Source organism: Leptidea sinapis, chromosome 11, assembly GCF_905404315.1.
Source record: "Leptidea sinapis chromosome 11, ilLepSina1.1, whole genome shotgun sequence".
Lineage (NCBI taxonomy): Eukaryota > Metazoa > Arthropoda > Insecta > Lepidoptera > Pieridae > Leptidea > Leptidea sinapis.
Genome location: NC_066275.1, coordinates 8,429,434 through 8,452,130, shown reverse-complemented (window position 1 = coordinate 8,452,130; position 22,697 = coordinate 8,429,434). Strand labels below are relative to the sequence as shown.

The window sequence follows — 22,697 nt, the reverse complement described above, 5'->3', positions numbered from 1 at the left end:
GCTTAAAACTGATTTAAATAATAATAATTTGAGAATTCTAAACATTATATTTTATGAAAAATAAACTCAATTACATAAAAGAAAACTTGATCGTATCAATATTTATTAAATTGAAAACATCGTGGTAATGTAATAGCATGCATAATTATGGCAAATTACACGAGTCAAGTCTTGTAAGAGCATTACAAAATAAGTCTAGATTCAGACGCGACGTTTTATGCACGCCTTTAATGACAAAACCTGCTCGGTTATCTCGCCTCGCTTGTACGTTTAAAATTCTTATAAAAGAAATATTACCTATAATGATAGTCAAAGAATTACTCAATGTACCTACGTAACGAATGTAGGTTATTACCTACATTCGTTGATACTTATTAGTATCAATTACATATTGGCAGTAGGTAAATATTGCAGTAATTTTTCAAAATACAATAGTGACAATAATTCGTACCTATGATATGTACTATTACTAATAAGTGTACACTAGTACCCATAATAACAACTGGAGTTAGCTCAACCGAATAAATAGTAATAGTTCATTAGTACATGTAGTCTTAACTTGTAGTCTTTCCGAGAATAAGTTTAAAAAAATTATATTCGTTCCAACGGTTTTTAACCTCTGTGAAAAAAAAAAATTTCGGTGCACTAAAGCTATTTTTTTATTGCCTATTATATCACAATAATAACATTGATGCGACTGTATTTCACCACTAATATCCCGAATTGTTTGTCAGTTTGACGTATATGTCAAATTGTTGGTATAAAAAGGCAAAATTTCTCAAAATCGATCCGTTTACATGAGAATTCTGATTTACGTGTAGGTAGGTAAAAATATTGAATTTTTGAAAACGCAAAAATCAATTTCGTCTGTCTGGTAGACAACAATGTACATAGGCCAATGTTCACAAACTAATTGATAATAATAATGAATAACTTAATAATTCTCATTACGAATTTTTTTTTTTCTGGAGTAAGTAGGTACTTCTAATGACTGCAACACTGGATTATTCTATAACGTTCTCGTAATTCATTCAAGATCTGAATAAACTGGGCGTCATATGAAGAGCACGGCTATAGCCGACCCTTATTCTAGCGCTCTACAGAGTGCATATCCAACCATATATAGAGTATTTTTCTCTTGAGTATAATATTGCTTTTATCTCTTGTCTGGTGCACCATAGTATCGGCTTAGACCATTTGAGCGCGTGTAACGCAGAGCTGCTGGAATTCTCAGACAATGAGGTTATCGATATTAAAAACTTTTATTACGATTCTGAAATCCGCTATATATATTTTATTATTATATAGTACATAGCAAGATTAAGATGTAAGATTGTTTTATGTAAATAAGAGTCGAGACGAGTGGGACGTTCAGCTGATGGTAATTGATACGCCCATAACAGTACCTATCGCTCAGGATTATTAAAAACCCAAAAATTCTGAGCGGCACTACAATTGCGCTCGTCATCCTGAGACATAAAATGTTAAGTCTCATTTGCCCAGTAATTTCACTAGCTACGGCACCCTTCAGGCCGAAACACAATAATTAAACTATAAAATATTCACTTTTGAGAGTCAATAGTATCGTCCTCGATAAACCACAATGGATTCAAAATTTTACTATTAGGTAAGTATTTGAAAGTTCCTCAATAAATGCACCGCTAATGAACGATACGAATTAAGTATGCGTTTGCTAATTATTTTATAAGATAAAAATAAAAAGCACGGAAGTGAGTGCGAACATTCCACAATACAAATGCAAATGTAATCTGAACTTTATGTGAAAAACTTTTCTATAGCAGAGATAAGATACGCGGGCTTATTATAATATTTATCAGAGACAGTGCTAGTTGGTCTGCGTGATATAATTAGCTGTATTCAACGGAATATTTGAGAGAAGGCGGCAATAAATTAACGTATAAAACTTTAAAAAATCGCATGACTTCGTTTTGTAGTATATAATTAGTTAGTAGTATCTAGTATATTAGAAATGACATCAAATTGAAATTATAATGGAATCAATTTTGGAGAAAATAAATGCCTTTTATGCCTTTTGTAGCTGTACGAAGTCTTCTGAAAAATCTATTCCGCTATGAATCGAACTCTCATCGGTAATTAGTTTTTAGTTTAAGTTTTGCTTTTTGTAACAGTGGCGGACAAACGAGCGTTAGGTCATCTCGCGCACAATATTTAAGAAATAAGAAAAATTTATTCCGTGATACACACATAAAAGTACAATCTAAATACTTAATATATAGTCCTGATCCTAACTTAACTAAATATGCTGTGTGGCAAAAGAAAAGACCGATGCTCATGCTTGTGCTGTAAACCGACTGGCTGCAGCGCTGATTTTCACCATCTACCTCGTTAACTGTCTGAGTTCCAGTAAACATAAAATGAAAAAAAAACATATTAAAACACTTAAATGTCTGCCATGATTGAAATGATTATTATTACATGATTACCAAAGCCCATACCTACTCTTCTGCAACACTAGAAAACCCAGTTGTATTGTGCTGGAAACACCGCCCAACAAAGCTCATTCCACAGCCTCTTTCGTGGCAGAAATTTCTTTGATAACCGTACTATCGAGGAACGCCATACATCTATATGATGTTTGCTATGTATTTGTTATGATACGCATGTTTAGTTAGTTAGTTGTTTTAACTATATGTATATGTGTTTTGCGTCTCAAAAATCATCTTATATGCATTTATTATGTATCGCTATTTTTAACTAACATCCTAGTAACTATCTTAATATCGTTTTATCATCAGTGCTTGGAACTTGTCTAATTTTTCAAGTTCAAAGCAAGTAAAATTATGTTTACAAATTCCGTTGCATTATATATTCCTCAATCAAAAGTACACTTAAGGAAATTTCATCTATATACAACGAAATTGAATTTTCTCACATGGTGTTGTGGGTCGGTATTATTTGACTACCAATGAACCTGATTAAACGATGGCACTCTTGTGATACATCTGCATGTGTTGGAAAATGGAGCATGAGCAACGGTGAGCAGTCGCCATCACGATACTCACGAAGTTTTAACTTCAAATGGATTGCTTAGATAATATTCTAGTTATGTTAATACCTATATCGACTACTAGCTGACCCGACAGACATTGCTCATCTGAGCAAATTGTAATTATGTTCTTGGAATTATGAAATATTGTACTTTCTAGAGTTATTACACAAGTACATAGCTACGTAGCATAGTACAATAAGTATGAGTGGATCATAGTATGCGTAAACTTGTTTATCAATGTATTATTAGCCCACTGCAGTAACGATCTGAGTACAATTTAAAATGAATCTTATGAGCGGTCATCTTAAGTGGATATTTCTTTAAAAGGTGTAACTATGTAAAACTTCAGTTACTATTACTCTTTATTCAAATTCAAATATTTTTATTCAAAATATGATTCAAAATCACTTATTGAACTTCTAAAACTACCACCCATTGAAAAGAGACTGCTTCAGACTCAATATTCTCTGGTGAAATTGGACACCCTTAGACGCTCACATCGAAAGGCGTTTTAAAGACGCCACATATGCATCGATATTGCAAATGAGTCACGACACTGAAACCGAAATCGAATTAAGTTACGTTGATAAACGATCGCTAAATAAAGATAATCGAGGAAGGATTGGCGGTTTGACATGAAAAGTCAGGTATATTAATGTGTATTATAGGTCTCGAGCTCAGAACAGCCGTCCGATGTAGCGAATTTGCTAAATTATCGACCAAACAATTTGAATATTAATCTTACGTCCGTTTGAGGCACGGAACTTTTGAAGTATTTTACATGAATTTATATTGACTGAAATACATATTTGATGCAGTTGTTTATATTATAGGTTATGTATACGTAATGTATGTATATTCCAGCTTAGTTGTTAAGTGGCAAGTGCTTTAATCATAACTGGAATACGCATCTTTATGTTGGAATCAACGAGCGATTAAATGGTATCGACGGTAGAACCTTAGGATATACAAAAGCATAGCCATTAAGCCAATTGTTCAGTAGGACTGTTATAAGTTTAAGATTAAGATAAGTGGCGCCTATTTCTGCCGTGAAGCAGTAATGTGTAAACATTACTGTGTTTCGGTCTGAAAGACGCCTTTGTTAATGAAATTACTGGGTAAATGAGACTCAAAATCTTATGTCACAAGGTGACGAGCGCAACTGTTGTGCTGCTCAGAATTTTAGGGTTTTCCAATAATCCTGAGCGACTCTGCATTGTAATGGGCAGAGCGTATCAATTACCACAAGCTGAACACCTCACTCGTCTCGTCCTTTATTTTCATAAAAAAAAAGATGTTTTATGTGGAGCAAATCAATATATTGAATAAATAACTAAAGAAAATAGAAAACTGCTGAATAAAAACACATGGAAGGATAAATTATTCAGTCACCAATTTCGAGGGGAAACATTATTTTAAGAAATAATTTCAATTAAAATCGTAGAAGGAAAAAGGCTTCATATTACTCTGTTAATAAAAGAAATAATTTCGAAGAGATTTTGATTTTTTTAGCTCCGTAACATATTTTATTGACCATGTCCTGCCAGTTCAACCTATGAATGTCTCTATGAACTTTAAGGATAGTAATTTGATAGATTTCATTTCTATATTCAAAAATTTAATCACAGTGATATTGTGTACATGATGAAATTTTGATTATAGAAGGATTCAGACCGGTACAGCCGATCAATTTAATTTAACCTTAGTATAATTCCACAAAACTTTTCTGCCATAATCCTACGTAACTCTTCTATTGCCCGTCCACTTTAACCTTATTCCATGGCTCAAGTTTATTTTAACCTAGTACATAAAACATACAATAAAATAACTTAGTGCAGGAAACATAATTTTTTTATTAAGAAGTTAAACGATGAAAATAAATATATTTCTTACATTTTACCACACAATAATGGAGTTACGTTTTAACACACACACACACATACACACACACCCAGAGACACACACACACACACATATACAGAGTGCACTTTTTGACCTTTCGGTTCATATTGTTAACCTTAGGATGTAAATTGGTTGCGTACAGGACAGGCTACGCCTAGTGTAGGGACCAAATATAATGTAATATTATGTGATAAAGTGTCTGTATATAATAAATAAATAAATAATCTAGCAAACCTGGCTTAATTAAAGCAGCCAGCAGCATAACATTCTTGGTTGATTATAAGTAGTTTTTGTTTTATCTAATCAACAAATACCCATACATACTTAGACATAACCACAAAGATGATATAAGACTAGCAACAGAGAGATACAAAAGTAGGCTGTCCTGTCAGTTCAATAATTTTCCCTTATAGACATAAGCTGCAGGAGCACATGACACACTAAGATATGCAAACATATGACTAACAGAGAGTGAGTAAGTGGGACAAGTAGATGCTTCTGTTTTGAAGTTTATTTTGCATGCAAGAACTCGCAACATAATATCTAGATTATAGTCTAAAACATATTGCAGATATTAATAAACACAAAGTTAACTATAAATTTTAAGTTATCCATTTAATATAAATTAAAATGTACTTTGTAAGTTTACAACATAATTTAAATAATAATTATTAGCGACAATAAATATTCATGCAATATATGACTACATTATGACTGTTGTGGATTACAGCTGCTTTGTACATCTTCAGAACTGCTAGATAATTCCTGTTTAAACATATCAACCGCTTCAGCAAGAGAACTAAATGTAACAGGTTTGATGTCTTCCTCAAATTTATCCCATTTTTTTATCTTGTTCTGTTCTGTAAATTAAAAATATACCTATGAATCAATTTGCCATAAATCAAAAAAGGAAAAATAAACTATTTACTAAGACGCATAGATTAAATACTAATTATATATATTATTTTGACTTAAACTTTAGTGTCGAGGAACGAGACCTTGTTACACTTCTTAAAATAACTTAGTAGCGAAAATTATTGAAACGCCAAATAAAAAAATAATTAGCGATGGCACGATGTGTGCTATTCGTAGAAAAATATGTAAAGTCAAAAACTATAAAGGCACTCTCAATTGTATATGTAATATTGATATACTTTTACACAAGTTATCGAAATACTGAACGTACTACTCGTCTCGTCCCTTATTTTGCCTCAGATCTGAGAAGAAAGGCGCAATTTTTTTACAATTATTCTATACAATAAAATCAATTGAAGTTAGAGTAAAAATTTCTCAGTCTCTGTCTTTCAAACTCTTTAACATTATACATCCAAATTTAATTAGTATCAACAGATTAGCAGAATGCTTGAACATACAAAATAAATGCTCATTAAGACAGGTGTGCCGAGGAAATAATCTGCAGCTGAATAAATATGGCCACTGAGTAAACTGAGTAAACTAACTATATGTAGCTACTTTCAATTTCATTTAGAAATGATAATAACCTAATATTTTGGGAAACTGCCGGTATGTGTTTTTTAAACTGACTTCAAAAAAGAGGAGGTTCTCAATTCGATTGGTATTTTTTTTATCTACGTACACTGATAACGGTAAGATTTATGATCCGATTTTCGTGATTCTGTTTTAGATTGATGCGGAATGTTTGCCATTTAGTACCATAAAAATTTGACATAGTTTGGCCCAGTGGTTTTTGATAGATAAGTTTGAAGTCGGTGCCAAGCCAAATGTAATAGCAGGTACCTACACTCGGCACGCGTGACTTTGGGCTTAAGTCGGTGCTTGCCCACTTGGGTAGGTATCAATGGGTAGCACATACAAATAATAGTAGTTTATTAATATTGAAGGTATAAGATTTGCATAAGAGGTGTATTAAATTAAATTCTCTATTATGTTATTTTATACTTTTGAGTTTTTGAAGTCGGTTTTTTAAAATATTGTTTTTTTATTATATTTTTTGTATTTTTGGTTTTCTAATTCACATGAAGATGTGTATTTATAAAATATAAGTATGCTCATTTGTCCTCCTTTTCCATAAAAAAATATGCTTCTGTAATGGATAGAAGGAAAAACAAGTGGTCAATTGATGATGATGAGTTAATAGTTGAAAGTAAAGAGTAAGTAGGTGGATATAATAAATGAATATGTAGAGTATTAATTCTTATGATATGAAAAATATTCGCTAAGAAGTAAACGTGTATAATATGAAGTTGATTTCCATATATTACTTTTGAATTTATGACATATTTAATGTTTTAAGAATATGGTGTCTTAATATTTAAAAATAAACGACAAAGTTTGTAATTCGAATAACAAATAAAAAAGTAAAATATTCCATAAAGAAAATTTCACGAACTTCCCCTGTGTTAGATTTGAAAAAAGATTGAAGTAAAACAGCGTTTGTAATTCAAATTCGAAGCAACGAACTAGGCAGTAATAGGCGTAGAGCGCGGGGCGACTAGTGATGTGCCGGCGAGGTGTTCCCGCGATAACTGCGGCCTCGCACGCGAGCGACCCGCCCCGTGCAGCCCTGCCCGTGCACGCAAGCCGCCTTCGACTTCTCTGTTATGGATTGCCTTAGCTACTCATATTGGCGGGCTTGGTGTCTTTATAACTTTCGCAACCCACACCTACCTACATAATTACTCTGTTTGCGATTGAATGTAGTTCCTGAAAACGTTCCAAGACACAAACAATATTAACCTTTTAAAGAATTCATGTTTAACTTTTAATAAATTTTAGTGTATTCCATACATGTTGGTTGGGCTACTAAGTCATGATGTCATTTAAAGAGTGACAGTAGGGCTGCCATTTTTTGTCAGTCCGTTTATATGAATCACGTGACCAGGTTTGTGTTCTTAGCTCAACTTCGACATGATTGTGGTTTGGAAAGTTTTTCTTAAATTAGGTATATATATTCATGACGTTATAAGTTTTATGATATTAATTATAGCATTTATTAACAATCTATCTATAAATACAGTTCTCATCCTACATCTACTGATATAATTTGTTAATATAAATAAAAGTAACTGAAGGCATAAAAAGCATTAATTTTCTCAAAATTAAGAATTCTTTTTGATGTCATTTCTAATAACTACTATCAACTAGATACTACTACCGCTTCGTAGACAAATGGCGCTCTGAGAGATAAGAAGCGGCGCAAAAAACCCTTCCAGCATTATTTTTTTGCGCTCTTTTCAATAAAAATATACAATATTGTACAGTCATTTCTATCGCTATAAAATAATCACAATCTAGTCCCTGTTATAATCTACTGTATTAGACACCGGTTTCTAGATTGTCTTGCTTTCCAGCATAGGCATCCCCAAGTATTCTCCACAAAGATCTATCTCTTGCTGTCCTCAACCAAGTCGCGCCTGCCACCTTTTGAATATCAGCATCCCATCTTCGATGCTGTCTTCCTTTATTTCTTTTTTTTTATATCTTGGACAACATTCTGTCACTTCTAAGCCGATTTTTCTGTGTTTCTTCTTTTCATCTGTCTAGCCCATTTCCATTTCAGTTGTTTTCTTTGACATTTTATATCTATGATATTGGTTCGATTTCTTATTGTTGATAGCCTAATTTTTATCTTTTAGTTTTGTGTTAAGTATAGTTCGTTCTTCGTTTCGTTACAAAAACAAGACGTTTTATTATACTCTGTTCCAAATTTGACAGATGACAGTTTGAAATACATTATAAACGATTAAGGCGCGTGTCACCACGCTAACTGAGAACTTAGCAATAATTTGATATCCAAAAATAAAATTTCATATTCAGATATTACCTACCTACAAATAAACTTACGTAATTACGTGATTTTGTTTGTCAAATAGCTATTTATAATTTATAGAAAATAATGTAAAAGTTTACACTCTTAACCTATTCTTTAAATTAGAATCAGGATATAAATTGTGTCAAATAGATTTTCACATTATTTGAAATTGTGACCTACCCAAAGCCTACTAAATTTCAATTAATCCTATTTATAATGGGGTAGGTATGTATCTATGCATTAATGTTATTTATTATATTATGTGGGTACTCAGCATGTAAATATCATGTCTTTTTAGTCAGAAATTCCTTACAATATCGTTTGTCTATCTACTTGGATGCCTAGGTATAGATGCCTGATTTTAAAGCAATTACGACGTAAGAGACAATTTTAATCCATAACCTTAAATTTTCATATAAATTATAATATTTCTTGCTAAATTCGTACCTACGTACCTTTATAAAATTGATATAGTATTGATAAATTTTCTTAAAAGCAAATTTCCTGTGGCTTAATCTTATGTCAGGTACATAAGCCTCTGCCTAAATAGATACTTACCCACATACAATTTATTGTTAATTTATTCAACCGAAATAAAAATACAAATTTATTTCACAATCTTAACACTTTTCACCTTCTTTATGTGATTTAATTATAATAATTAGCAAGTTTTCTTATCAGTAATATTTGTAAACAAATATTGAATGTTGATATTTTACTTACCTTATTATAAAAGATTCACTAAGTTATTCGCGCTTAAAATTAATAAAATTAGACCGTCTACGCACTACAAGTGATACAACGTTAACTAAACCAGAATCAACTTAGTTCTACTGCGTTCTATTGAATGTAAGTTTAATTTAGTCTAATACATTTAAGTGTAGAGCTAACATACATTCTTGATAATCGGCGGCCATCATTGCACGCGGCCTATTATGAGAGCGTGACGTCACAGCCCCTCCCCCCGCCTGCTTCAATCACATCGGGAACCCTCGTCAAGCCCCCACCCCACGATACGCTTTACTGACTCCGCATTTTTTCTCATAATAATAACGTTGAAAAAATCACACAAAAAATCCGGACAGACGCGCCAATTTCGTTTCGTCCCATCCCTATCGGACTGTTCCTTGCAGCGGTAGAATATTAAATGATTTTGGTAGATATAATAATATGAATGGTTTAACGTTATGAGCTACACAGACTTATAATTTGGTATCTATGTTGGTTTCGATTCAAATTGACGTAGATAATAACTGAGTAGATGTGTTATAGAACAATTGTTTGCTTACCTTATCCGATTAATGAAATGAAATAAGTGTTAAATAAAGTAACTTAATAAATGATAAATATATATTTATAATATTATAATAAAATAAGGTCTTATTTCAGATTATGATATTGTTCGAATTAAGATAAAGTGAACACTTAATTGTATGAACATACGCACCAAAATTAATTTAGAGTAAATACAGTATTTGCAAATTAATTCTTATAAGATAAATTACAACCTGAGATAGGAATAAATAATATATAAAATTGTCTTATTAGTGTGAACTCTGAACTAAAGCACGCTCGACGCTTTTATAAATTTCAAATAAGAAATTTTGTGATTGTTTTTATTACGAAAAAAAGAGTTATCGTGCTCAGACTAAACAAATTAAAATTATAATATGATACTGCTAAGTGTGACTGCAAAATGTATATATCTACTTGTCTATTTTAATCAGTGGACCGTATAAGTTTATATGCGCCATCTAGTAGCAAGTAAATGTCCAAAATTGATATAGTTGTTGATGCTACTCCTCCCTAGATGTCACTGAGTAATGAAATACGTAAGCTTAACAATAAACATGTAATATAATTACAATAGCCCATATGATTTTACATTATAATAAAGAAAAATATTATATCACGTCTCAACTATTTTATATTGATTAATGTGATGATTGCCATAAGCATGTGGAGATAATTTTATCCATGTGCATAAGAACATATAAACTTCGAACAAGTTAACATCAGACGAACTAAAAAGGTTTTTATATTTTGAATTCAGTATCTATTATGCTGATGTCGTTATATAGTAATAATACCAAATACAGTAGAGAGTATATATATAGATATAATTAAAACATAATAGAGATTGTAAAGTTAGTGCTGTGTAACTTTTCATTCATGTCAGTCTTTACTTAGCCTGTGGCATCATTCAATGTTTAAACTGTAACAGAGATGTCACTAAAATCAACATTCATGGTTTATAAATCAATGTTTCACGTGCATGTTCTTGGGTTCAATTCCATCTAGGTACCTATGATGTAAAGTGTTTTGTGCCCGATTTATTTTTTATATTATTATCATAGCGCTACTTGGAGAAACAACTTTTCGCTGATTATGAATGAAGAACATTGCGAAAGCCTTATTTTAGACGTCTGAATCTTGAAAAATTTAAAGTTATCAATGGTCAGTGTTTTATTTTGAAGCATATTATGGATCATATAAAGTGAAATTTCCACCTTTTTTGTTTATTTAAATGGATAAATACATTATGATAAGAAATAAAATATAGATGAGAAAACTTAAAATTTCAATTATTAGGTAGGTACGTCATTATCATGCCGGTGACAGGACTAGCACTATTCGAAAAGCTCAATTAGAAACAAAGTCTTTTTTCTTATTTCTTAAGTATACATAATATTTAAACCGTACTAGGAATGGCAACTTATCTACATCGAATGTTATGATTGTCTGCCTATCGAACAATTCATTGCAGTATCGATTGCTGTGGTAGATATTCGGTGACTTTTAAATAGCCCAGAAAAATACCGTAACAAAAAAAAGTAATGAGAGCAAGGCAATACTCACATTCTAGCGCTCTACAAAGCGCAGTTCCAGCCACATAATATGGAGTATTGCTTTCATCTCGGGTCTTCCTCACCCCAGTATCAGCTCGATTCATTTGACCGCGTGCAACGCAGAGCAGTCGAATTGTTGGGGACTCTGTGCTATGTCAACGGCTGGGTCACTTGGCGTTGCGTAGAGACGTCGCTTCATTCTGTGTCTTTAACCGCATTTATCGCGGGGAGTGTTTCACCTGATTCCTGCCACAGAATTCCACCTCCACACGACACGCCACAAGTAAGGATATCTTGCCCCCATCTGGATGTGTGGCCGTCCTCCACAGTGTGGTTTCCAAGGATCTTTCTTCCACGTAGGTACTAAAAATCTGTGGAATGAGCTTCCTTGTGCACTGTTTCCAGCACGATATGACATGGGTACCTTCAAAAAAAGCACGTACACCTTTCTTAAAGGCTGGTTACTCTGTGATTCCTCTGGTTTTGCAAAAGAACTTGGGTGGCGATGATCACTTTACACCAGTGTCCTGTACGCATGTACGTTCTGCTTTTCCATAAAATAAAAAAATATCCATAAATTTATAATAGCTCTACATATTATAAACTCCTTTCCAAATGCAGAATTTTAAAGATATTTATTTGCATTGATAAAGTCATAATGTAATACCTACCATTTTTTAAAGACAAGCAAACTAGCGTACTATTCGCCTGTGATGGGAAGTCATCATCGCCACCAGCACTCTTTTGCAAAACTCACAATTATTATGAGCTTTCACGAAATAGAAAAGTAGAACTAAATAAGTTTATGCTCATTCCAATCCTCTTAGTATCAATCTTCTTATGTATTGAAGTTTGTGATAAAGTTACTAAATTAATAACTCATTAAATTTGTCATCATCATAGTATTAGCCGAAAGACGTCCATTGCAAGACAAAGGCTAAAAAAAATATCGATCGATAGCACTTAAGTAGATATGTAAATAGAGTTATAGTAGACCACCTAGCATCAGTTGACCCTTTTCTGAAAAATACTAATCAATAATAATAAAAGATTCATCAAAAATAAAAAAATCAAATCAAACTTTCAATTAGACGCCAGAGAATTCAATTTAACGCCTATCTAGGTACACTACGTACTTGCACAATCAACAATAATACATTTATAATACTATGTTTGTGGCATGTCTCCGGTCTGGCGTTGATAATATTGCAGTTTAATTAACATTGCTACCATACCAGCTAATTGTTATATTGCGCAAATGTGATTTACGATTTCGTAGTGACACCTCTGTCTCCTCTTGTCAACTAACATTTAGATTTTAAAACAACAACTACCAGGTATAAAATATATTAAAGTATGTATTAAAACAATATCTGAGTACCTATCTAATAATTAATATACCATTTACACTTATTGGTATTAAAATGATATGTTAAGTAATGTAAACAGAATAAATTAAGATTAATAAAATAAGTTCTCTGCAGATTATTATATTGCAAACTTTGTGTTGTATTTAAAACCCTTTTTTTAAATTTAAAAAATTCGACAGTGTAGATGCCGCTGTGATCGCATCGTTTTTAATCTGAATGTGACTTGTCCCACATTTCCTGACGGACACAATGTTTCAAGTAGCTCATTTAGTTCGTGTTCGTTCTTAAGTAAATTAAGAGATGGCGCTGTTATGCTAACCCAATTTCAATATTTTTTCTGTTCCAAAATTACAATGTTTTATTATATTATCAACTTAACTCAATGATATTGAGTTAAAATATTTATTTTTTTATTTTAATGGATACTGTAGTATTTAATTATAAGAATCGACGAAATACGTATTTTTCAATTTCTTAAAAATGTAATGTATCCATTGTGTAAATAAAACCAAGTTTATTTCAATAGCAGCTGTACCAAATATTTTTAATAGCTGTACAATAAGTAATCAGTTTTATTTATTAAGTACCTACATTACTAATTTTTATGTTGACAGATATCTCTTTTTTATGGAAGGAGAATAAACGCGCGTACGGTTCGGGTCACCTGATTTTAAGTGATCACCGCTGGTGACATTCTCCAACCTCCTACCACCAGAGGAACCTTAGGAGCATTGCCAGACTTTTAGAAATGTGTATGCGCTTTTTTCAAGGTGCCCATGTCGTATCCTCTTAAAGACTGCAAGGAAACTCATATCATAGTTTGGTTGGACACATGCAAATAGTGAGGATGATATCCAGGTTTGTGACATGTCAAAGTGCTCGTCACGGAACACTCCGTGATAAATACCTACCGTCACACTCTTGTCTAGCTTTAATTATGACCCCCTGTTCCCACCCAGGCTTTGCCTTCCAGATGACCGAGGAATTATTGCTAGGTGAGTTATAAATATAAAAAAGATATAATATGACTAATCACGCATGAACAGGCCCGAAAATTAAAAATTTTGACGTGTATAAACGATAATTACATAAGTTCCTTAATTAAATTTCCAACTTGGGCCGTGTAATTAGCGGGGACATAGAAATTCACTCACAACACGTCATACAGTTGCAAATTTCCTCTAGAGATTCGTTTGGGTTGCCTGCTTTTGAATTATGTGTTGTCAGAAAAATAAATGGAATTCCATGTTTCTAAATCTAATAGATTGTACAAAACAAATAGGATCGTACTTACTAAATAATATGTATATAGTATATATAATATTTCCTGATGTATCTAATTGAAATGGATGGAAACTAAATTATAAATGAGATATTATTACCAATTTATATCGCAAATGTGGTGAAGTGTTAAAGTCATAATATATACTTATATTGAAAGATAAGACCTATGGTGTTCTTAAAAGAAGAACAGATTCCAGTTATGGTCTATATTGCCAAGAATAACATAGTTTGTATTAAAGTGTGAAACAATTGGAAGCGGCCAGTACCAGGAACGCATAAATCAACGGGTCAAATGGAAGACTTCGGTATAGCGTTTGATACTCTAGATCTCTGCTAACCCAATGAGAGAAGCGTGATTGTATGTATATAAGTTTTTTGTAGGCCTCTAGCATCTATTTTATTATTTAGGATATCATCGGAATCCAATTAATAGAATATCACCGAAATAATGCATTATTTATTTTAGTCTCAAACACGATACTTATGAATATCAAAGTAAAAATGTTTACCATTTACTACCACCTTGCTAAGGTTGAGGTTTAGTGAAAATAGGTGGCTTGAAGCAACTCGTTAACAATCTTTCGGATGTAAGTGTATGTAAAATGGTGTGTGCCGCCCTACCATTAGAGGATTTTGAAATATTCGTAATAAGATTTACAACCAAAAATAATTTAAAACTCGAACATGGAGATAGTTGGGATTTACTATTTTATAAATATACATTTAATTTAAAACTATTTAATAAATATATACTCGAATACAGCTTTAGATAGATTTAAACGTTAGTGTCGTATAGTTAATCAAAAATTACCTAATGAACACGACACACTAATAAATCAGGGCCACTTTATGCCAACAATAGAACTCTAATTGACAAATAGTGGAAATGATGAATACAGGCGTCGGATATTTACCGAAATACACTCTTTGATCGTCGTTTGATTAACAACCGTGAAGTGAGGGCCGCGGAACGCGAAACTATATTAATATTGGTTTTAATTTAGCTCACACTATAGCGGCGTAGTTTTCTATGATTTATACTGAAATTAATAAGATTTATTACGAAATTATTACGCACTAACGGGATATTTACCACGATTTGAGTGTTTCCCATCACATCTAGACTATGATCATCATCAGCGCTTGAAGGTCGTCTTCTGAATTGGCATGCGCTTGGCGCTTGACTCGTGTTGGTAAAGAGTTACGGGTCGGTTCCCCGCGAGGTCTATTACAAATTTTTCTACATCGGATTGTATTTTTGGAGTACATAGATTCATTATTACCCAACGAAAGCAAGAATATTCTTATTATCAGGCAACGACTGACCGTTCACAAATATAGTGGACATGAATGTAGCAAACCTATATGCTTCTTCTTTGTATAGGCGGTGCAATTTAAATAATTATGACGCGGAAGGTGATTCCATCCCTAAACGATAATGACTGACATAAGAAATATAAATAAAATCAAAGTTAAGGAGTTCAAAATCATGTTGACGCGGGATTCTATAACCGCGCGCTTTGCAAGTTTTTTTTTTCTCGCACAGCCACTTTGTGGAATCAATACCAATTGATTTCCCAATATAGAGCATACTACCACCTTAAAGGCCGGTAACGCATCCCTTGATTGCTGTTGCGGATGTCAACCCATCACTTGATCCATTGTCTGTTTTCCCACTCTTATATAAATAAAATCAGCCACCGAGAAGAATAAGACTAACTCTGCAACGGTTTCCTAATTTTTATTTATTAGAATGTATGATCTAGGTCATCTAATGGTAAGCTTTGTAATCTACCATTAATTTATTTCATTGTACAATAAAACCTTTAATATCACCATAAGTGTCATATACACCATTATACCACCTTACCTAGAAGCCATCAGATACATGAGAAACCTACGGCCCACATATGAGTCAAACCAGTTTGAAATAAATCAAAGGCGGTTATCAAACTATCAAAAGCACGTAAGACTGTTAATTTCCTCGTCGGTCAGTTTAAAGACATGTTCCCTGTGCGGGGTCTGTTCAGAGATTTTTATCTTGACCCGTAATTGCGGGCTAGAAGCATTAGAACACTCGTATTAAAAATGTAGAGATAATATTTACGGTACCCGAGATTGCCCAAATGCTTTTTCTTAGCAGTAGGTAATAAGGTATATCTTAAACTATTAAATGCGTAGGTTATTCTTGTATACTTAAAATATAGCCTTATCAATGCAGGATGATGTCAATGATTTGAATCAAGGTTACAATTTAAGATGATTTTTTCTTTGTAATTTGTCTTTCTAGAGGGAAATTGTAAGCTAACGAGTCTTAATACTATGTTACTTTAGGTGAGGCTTTTTTCAGATTTAAGAATTATAAAACAGCACACTGGCACAAAAAGTTGTAAGCACTTTTAAAGTACTCTGGCACTAACAAAAATTAAAATATTTAATAAGAGAGACACATATAATCACGCTATTAATATTATTTGAAATTGAATTTTGATGTAGATTTCAAAACCTAGGAGATAATTAGTGTTGAGAACGTTTGTATGGAAAAATGGTCAATAATGTGTTTCCTAGCACAGAAAATTGAACTCATTAATCGTTTAGTACTTAATTTTAATTGTTTCTTAATAAAAAAAACTCAAATAGTAACGAATGCATTACTTGTATCTATTTGCATTCACTGTAAACCAGTGGGAGGCTCTTTTGCACAGGATGCCGGCTAGATTATGGGTACCACAACGGCGCCTATTTCTGCCGTGAAGCAGAAATGTGTAAGCATTACTGTTTTGCGGACCGAAGGGCGCCGTAGCTAGTGAAATGACTGGGCAAATGGGGCTTATCTCTCAAGGTGACGAGCGCAGTTGTAGTGCCTCTCAAAAATTTTGAGGTTTTTCAAGAATCCTGAGCGGCACTGCATTGTTATAGGCAGGGCGTATCAATTACCATCAGCTTAACATACTGCTCGACTCGTCTATTATTATCATAAAAAATTCCCCGAAGACAAGACCGACTACGTAACTAATGAATGCAGGTGGTAACTTCCTGATAGGATTTATAATAACTCGGGATATAAAAAGAATCATTAACTTCATCTGGTAAATGTAATATGTAATCATGATATTATTCCAGAAAAACTTGAAGAATATAACATTCATAACTAGGTAGGTTCAGCTGCACATATGTATGGCTCTCATCTTGGATGCTATGCAACTCCAGTATCATCTCGAATCATTTGATTGGTTGGTATCTCTCAAATGCCTTGAAGCTATTAACTGTAGATCACTTAGTATTTATTGTGGAATGAGCTTCCTTTAGCGGTGTTTCCTAGTGGATGCGCCCTTTTAATAGAAATCACTTGAAAGCACGAGTGATCACTGCCCGTGAACTGTCTTCTTATTTCATGAAAAGAGAAGTTAGCGTAATTGCAAGAGTTTGTTGCTACTACAGAACATGCGCGGCGGTAATCACCTATTATCAGATGACCCCACGCTCGTCTACTGGTCTTTTGTATAAAATAGTAGAACTTATTAGCAAAAAAAATAGGAATTGGATTAGGAGCACATAAATAGCCTGAAGTAAATAAGGACGAACAGATTTTCCTTAGTCCTAAACAGCACTATTAATTGAAAGCAAGAAACTATAATGAATCAAAATAAGACCGAAATGGTCTAAACAGAATCACTTAACTTAATTTGTATGCCTACAAATTAAGTTATGTATATATACTTACATTTATAAATGTAGGTACGCAATTCGGACACAAGTTAGTTGCTGGAATGTAAATTGAAATTGAAAATTAAAAAAATGCGAGGGTCGTCCCGCTAGGGGTGGCGAAATCGTAAATTTAAATTGTTCATCCCTCAAATGCAAATTTTCCGAGCGAGCCTTTCAATTCCAACATGCTGTAATACTACCAAGAAATATTTATGAATATATAACCCTATTAAATTCAAATGACTAAAACGTATTACATTTATTTTCGATAAAGTCTTATTAGAGTTGTGGAGCGATATATAATAATCAGGATGACTTGAAAGAAGCTATCAATCATCAGTCTGAAAGGAAAACGTAAACAGTCCTGTGATATTTTCAATCAAAATAAATGCTATTTGGTTTAACTGATATTTATACAGCTATCTAAGTTGCAGATGCAAGAAACATATTGTCTAGAGAGACGCCGCTATCATTAAGCGTCGCTAATGAAGCCTGCACTTTTGAGTTTTAAATAACTTCCCTCCGTTCAAGGGGCGGGAGCTACTGATGAGTACTTTGCTATGTAGATTTTTTACTCTACATAAAACTTAACAAAGCATATCAAAAACTTTGCGATGTGATTTTACTCGAACGTTTAAGGTAGTTTGTTGCCAGAGCTGTTTGCTTGTTGTTGTCCATATAAATACGTGTTCATTTTTTAATTCCAGTAGCTGTCACATAAAGCACGTAATAAATTTTATACGTTAGAACCAGTAGAGCAAGATCTCATGATAATGTTTTTATTATTACTGCAAGAGCAGGCCTCTCGACACAAATTAACGTCGTTGTGAAGCCATGTCGCAGTTCTATGTCGGAGTTGTCACTCATGCGCCGTCAACTGTTGGGAAATATCAGTGATACAGATATGACGACAGGTCAGCCACATGTCGAACGAGACGTGACTGTATTTCAACTTCTTGTCTCGCTTCTGAGGAATCGCTTCCTCGAGCAAGACAAAGACGGACATCTTTCATATTCAGGAATGCGTCACATTTATGTGAAACATGGGGACCAAGGTATTTAGGTTGATGCTAATAGGGCTTAACTTAAATGTTTATGAGGTTTATTATGAACATGTGTAGATGCCACCAGGAATGTTAGTCTGAGCGTCTGAGGCCACTTCAATGTCTGCGTGTGATGATAATGACGTATTAACCTTTCGGCTCGCCAACGAAAACATTGAGTCGGTTGATACACACCTGACCATTGAACGTGCTAAAGTTTAGTTTATTAATAGATGAACTAAGTGAAATAAACTTTCTTTGCAGATTTATCGAGATTCTGATGAGGAGACACCGTCCGTCTGCAGCCCGTGATAGTTCAGCCTCGATTGCTGCTGTGTAGTGAATGGAATCCGAAGTGTTTTTGTGGTGAAAGGAATTCAGTGTTAGTGTCGGCCCTGGTGGCCGAGAATCTGCGACGGAAGATTCGGACGCGAGCCTCGCGGGCTCCGGCCCCGCCATGAGTGCTAACAACTGCGACAGCATGACATATTTCTCTAACGCCTACATGCCAGATATGAGAAACGGCGGAGGTCATGACCACCAACAGGCGCATGCGCATTACGGTGCCGTGCCACAACAAGGCCACGAGATGGACGGCTGCGACCAGCAGCTCAGGCCAGCGCAGCACCATTACCCCGCGCAACCGGCGCCCGGCATGCCCTATCCTCGATTTCCCCCATACGATCGATTGGGGTATTACCAACAAATGGAACAAAACGGCTACCGACCTGATAGTCCGTCACAAATGGGCCATATGGGTCCGAAAACGGATGGCTATGGACCGAACGGTCACCAGCCACCGACGCCAGCGGTGTATACGTCGTGTAAGCTCCAAGCAGCGGCGGCAACCGCGGGGGGAGTTCCCGGGAGTCCGCCTTTAGAACAAGCACAGCAAATGCCACATCATATGCATCCTCAACAACATATGGTGCAGCATGCAGTGCCGCCGCACCAGCAACACCTCATGTATCCTGTAGACGACATGCAGCATCAGACGCAGATGCCCCCGATGCACCAGCAGTCCATGCATGCGCAGCAAGCGCCCCCGCAGCAGCCTCCGCCCAACACCAACGCCTCCCTACCCAGCCCGCTGTACCCGTGGATGAGAAGTCAGTTCGGTAAGTTCCGTTATAGAAATTAAAAGTGAAACATTTAATTCGCAATACCGGTCAGGTACCGAGACAAAAATCCGCAAGGCATTCTCGCCTCCTATTGATGAGAAACAATGAGTGCCAGAAACAATGAAATTCCTTCTGTGCGGAATTATTTATGGGCTTAACCAACGCTCAAAAGGAATTTTACTTTTCATAAAATTTACAACTTCCGACACAATAGCGTTCACCTTCTGTTTAGGTGACACCGACAGCGAACAATACGCCCTCGAGTTGCGCTACCGTGTCCTACTGTTTCTGAATTTGTCTTAGATTTATGAGTGGTCTTCTTGATTTAGGGTCTATTTTAATTAGCATCACTTTAAACTTGCTTTTAATTTTAGTTTAGATTCATCGTTCGACAGAGCTATTACCGTTCGCAGAATAGCCTTGAATTCACGAGTGACTCAGTGCAGCTATATCCATATTTCATATAATAACTCTCAAGGTTAATATTATACAAAATAACCCACGTGAAATTTGAAAAGCTGACATTATGTGTTTTCGAGTGATGTTTTTTTAGTGTGATCTATCTGCAAATTATGTAACGAAAATAAGTAGGTACGTGACTTAGAGTAAAAAATTTATCCATTTCATTTAAAATGGCCATAAAGTAATTTTATAGTGATCCTAAAATATCACATAAGACAATTAATATTATTCCTCTATTCTTCTTGTACACCATGACCCACATCATAACCCTTATCCGTGGAACGTTTGCCAGCCCGAACTTGCCAATTTATGTCTAGCTCTTGGAAGCAAAGTTTATCGAAGTTAATTAATTTCGAACGCCGTGATGGATTCCAACTTTGCTCTTTGTACTCTCTGCCAACAAATGACTGGAATGTTCTGGTATCTAATTTGTTTGTCAACAATAGTCAGGAACACAGTTTCTCATAAATATTCGTAAAGCACGTTATTATTCTATTTATATAAACAAAATTGAAGTCACTGTTTGTAATTAACAGCTTTCAATGTATTAATGTTTAATATGGTTACGATTGAAACGATTGATCGGATATCGATGGGACTTTCATTAGAACCTATCCCATGTTATAAGGAGTGACTTACAATAATATAGTAAGTTATTCTATATCTCTTAAAATGTACATTGGTATTTTTTGTTATTATATATTTGCTAAATCAAGGTTGTCGGTACAATACCACAAACGAAATGTATCAAATGCAGCCGCTGGTATTTTATTAATTTGCTTTAGTCTTAAATACATTGCTGGTTACTTAATTATCTTATCGTAAATTTAGGGTTTCGTCTACAAGCCCAGAGAATTAAAGTTTTTGTATTAATCAAATTGTTCATGAATGTTTGCAAAACATGCAGACTTTATTGTATCTTGAAAAGTGCTATTAATATTTTTCAATAACTTTCTTTTTCACTTCACCTCATTCCCAATTTTCTTCAACTTTTCCAAAATAGTCGTACATATTGGTAACCTTTCCTAAGATCTTGAATATTGCAGAATTAGTTCCTTTTTTATGTTAAAACTTGAGCATGAGTGGACAACATACTGACTCCTCCATGGCTAGTAAAAAACCTTTTACTAAGCATTATCTTGTCAATCTATTTAAAAACAAAATGGCTTAATGACAACGTATTTAGCAAATGAAGAACACCAGCCGAGAGCCTACTTGAAACTCATTTAGCCAACACTAGAAATAGTTGCTCATTAGTTATCTTCATGTATCGTGGAGAAAAAACGAAGCCAAAAGATGCCACGAAAAATGTCCTATTTCCTACATTAATTAATACCTGTACTACTGTATGTACCTGTACTGTGTATTTATACTGTAAGCACCTAAAGTATCGTTTAGCCAATTATTTAGAAATACGATTGATTTATTGCCAAGAAAACCTTGCGTTTAAGTTATTTTCATTTCTCCAGTATCCAGTATCATGATGGATTACTTTCAATTCTGTAGCAATCAATCGGAATTCGTAATACTAAATAAATATTTATTAAATACTTAATATTAAGTGAGTATTTTTAGTTATGTCTTTATTTAGGACCGCCAATCTATACAAATAATAAAATCATAGACATGGCGTGTCTGTATACTTAATTTAATTCCTCATTTTCATAATAACTTATTATACTGGCTGTCCTTATGTATCCGAGGCCAAAAAAATAGTTATAAGAATTTTTGTCTGTTTGTTTGTTTGTACACTCTAATCTCAGAAATGGTTATTTAGATGTCATTTTAACTACATTTTGTAGCAAGCTCCTAGTGTTTGTTTCATTCAGATCTCTCGCAAACAAAAAAGTTAAAGTAATGCATAATAAGTGACTGGGTCATTAGTAGTGAATAAAATTAGACGCGACAATATTATGAATGTTGTAAAATAATATATAAATTAATATTTTAGAGTATAATAAGTAATACAGTTGCAAATTTTAAGCTATACTTGTAAATCGGGGATGAGACCGTTTGATAGTGACATTGACTCGGTCACATAGAGTAGTTACTGAACAGATAAAACAACAGAAAAATTGTATGTTTTAACAGTACTTTCTTATATTATATATAAACATTTTTTAACTATAATACG

General features: G+C 33.9%; 1 protein-coding gene across 4 annotated transcripts in view; it reads left to right on the top strand.

Moving 5' to 3' along the window:
- Positions 1-22,697, top strand: part of LOC126966870 (homeotic protein antennapedia-like) — a 254,008-nt gene that overhangs the window by 212,138 nt on the left and 19,173 nt on the right. For all 4 annotated transcript variants that reach the window (XM_050811152.1, XM_050811150.1, XM_050811153.1 and 1 more), the window contains one exon: positions 19,245-20,098. In XM_050811152.1, coding sequence (XP_050667109.1) covers positions 19,438-20,098 — 661 coding nt within the window. In that variant the 5' untranslated portion in view covers positions 19,245-19,437. The remainder of the gene's footprint in view (positions 1-19,244; positions 20,099-22,697) is intronic.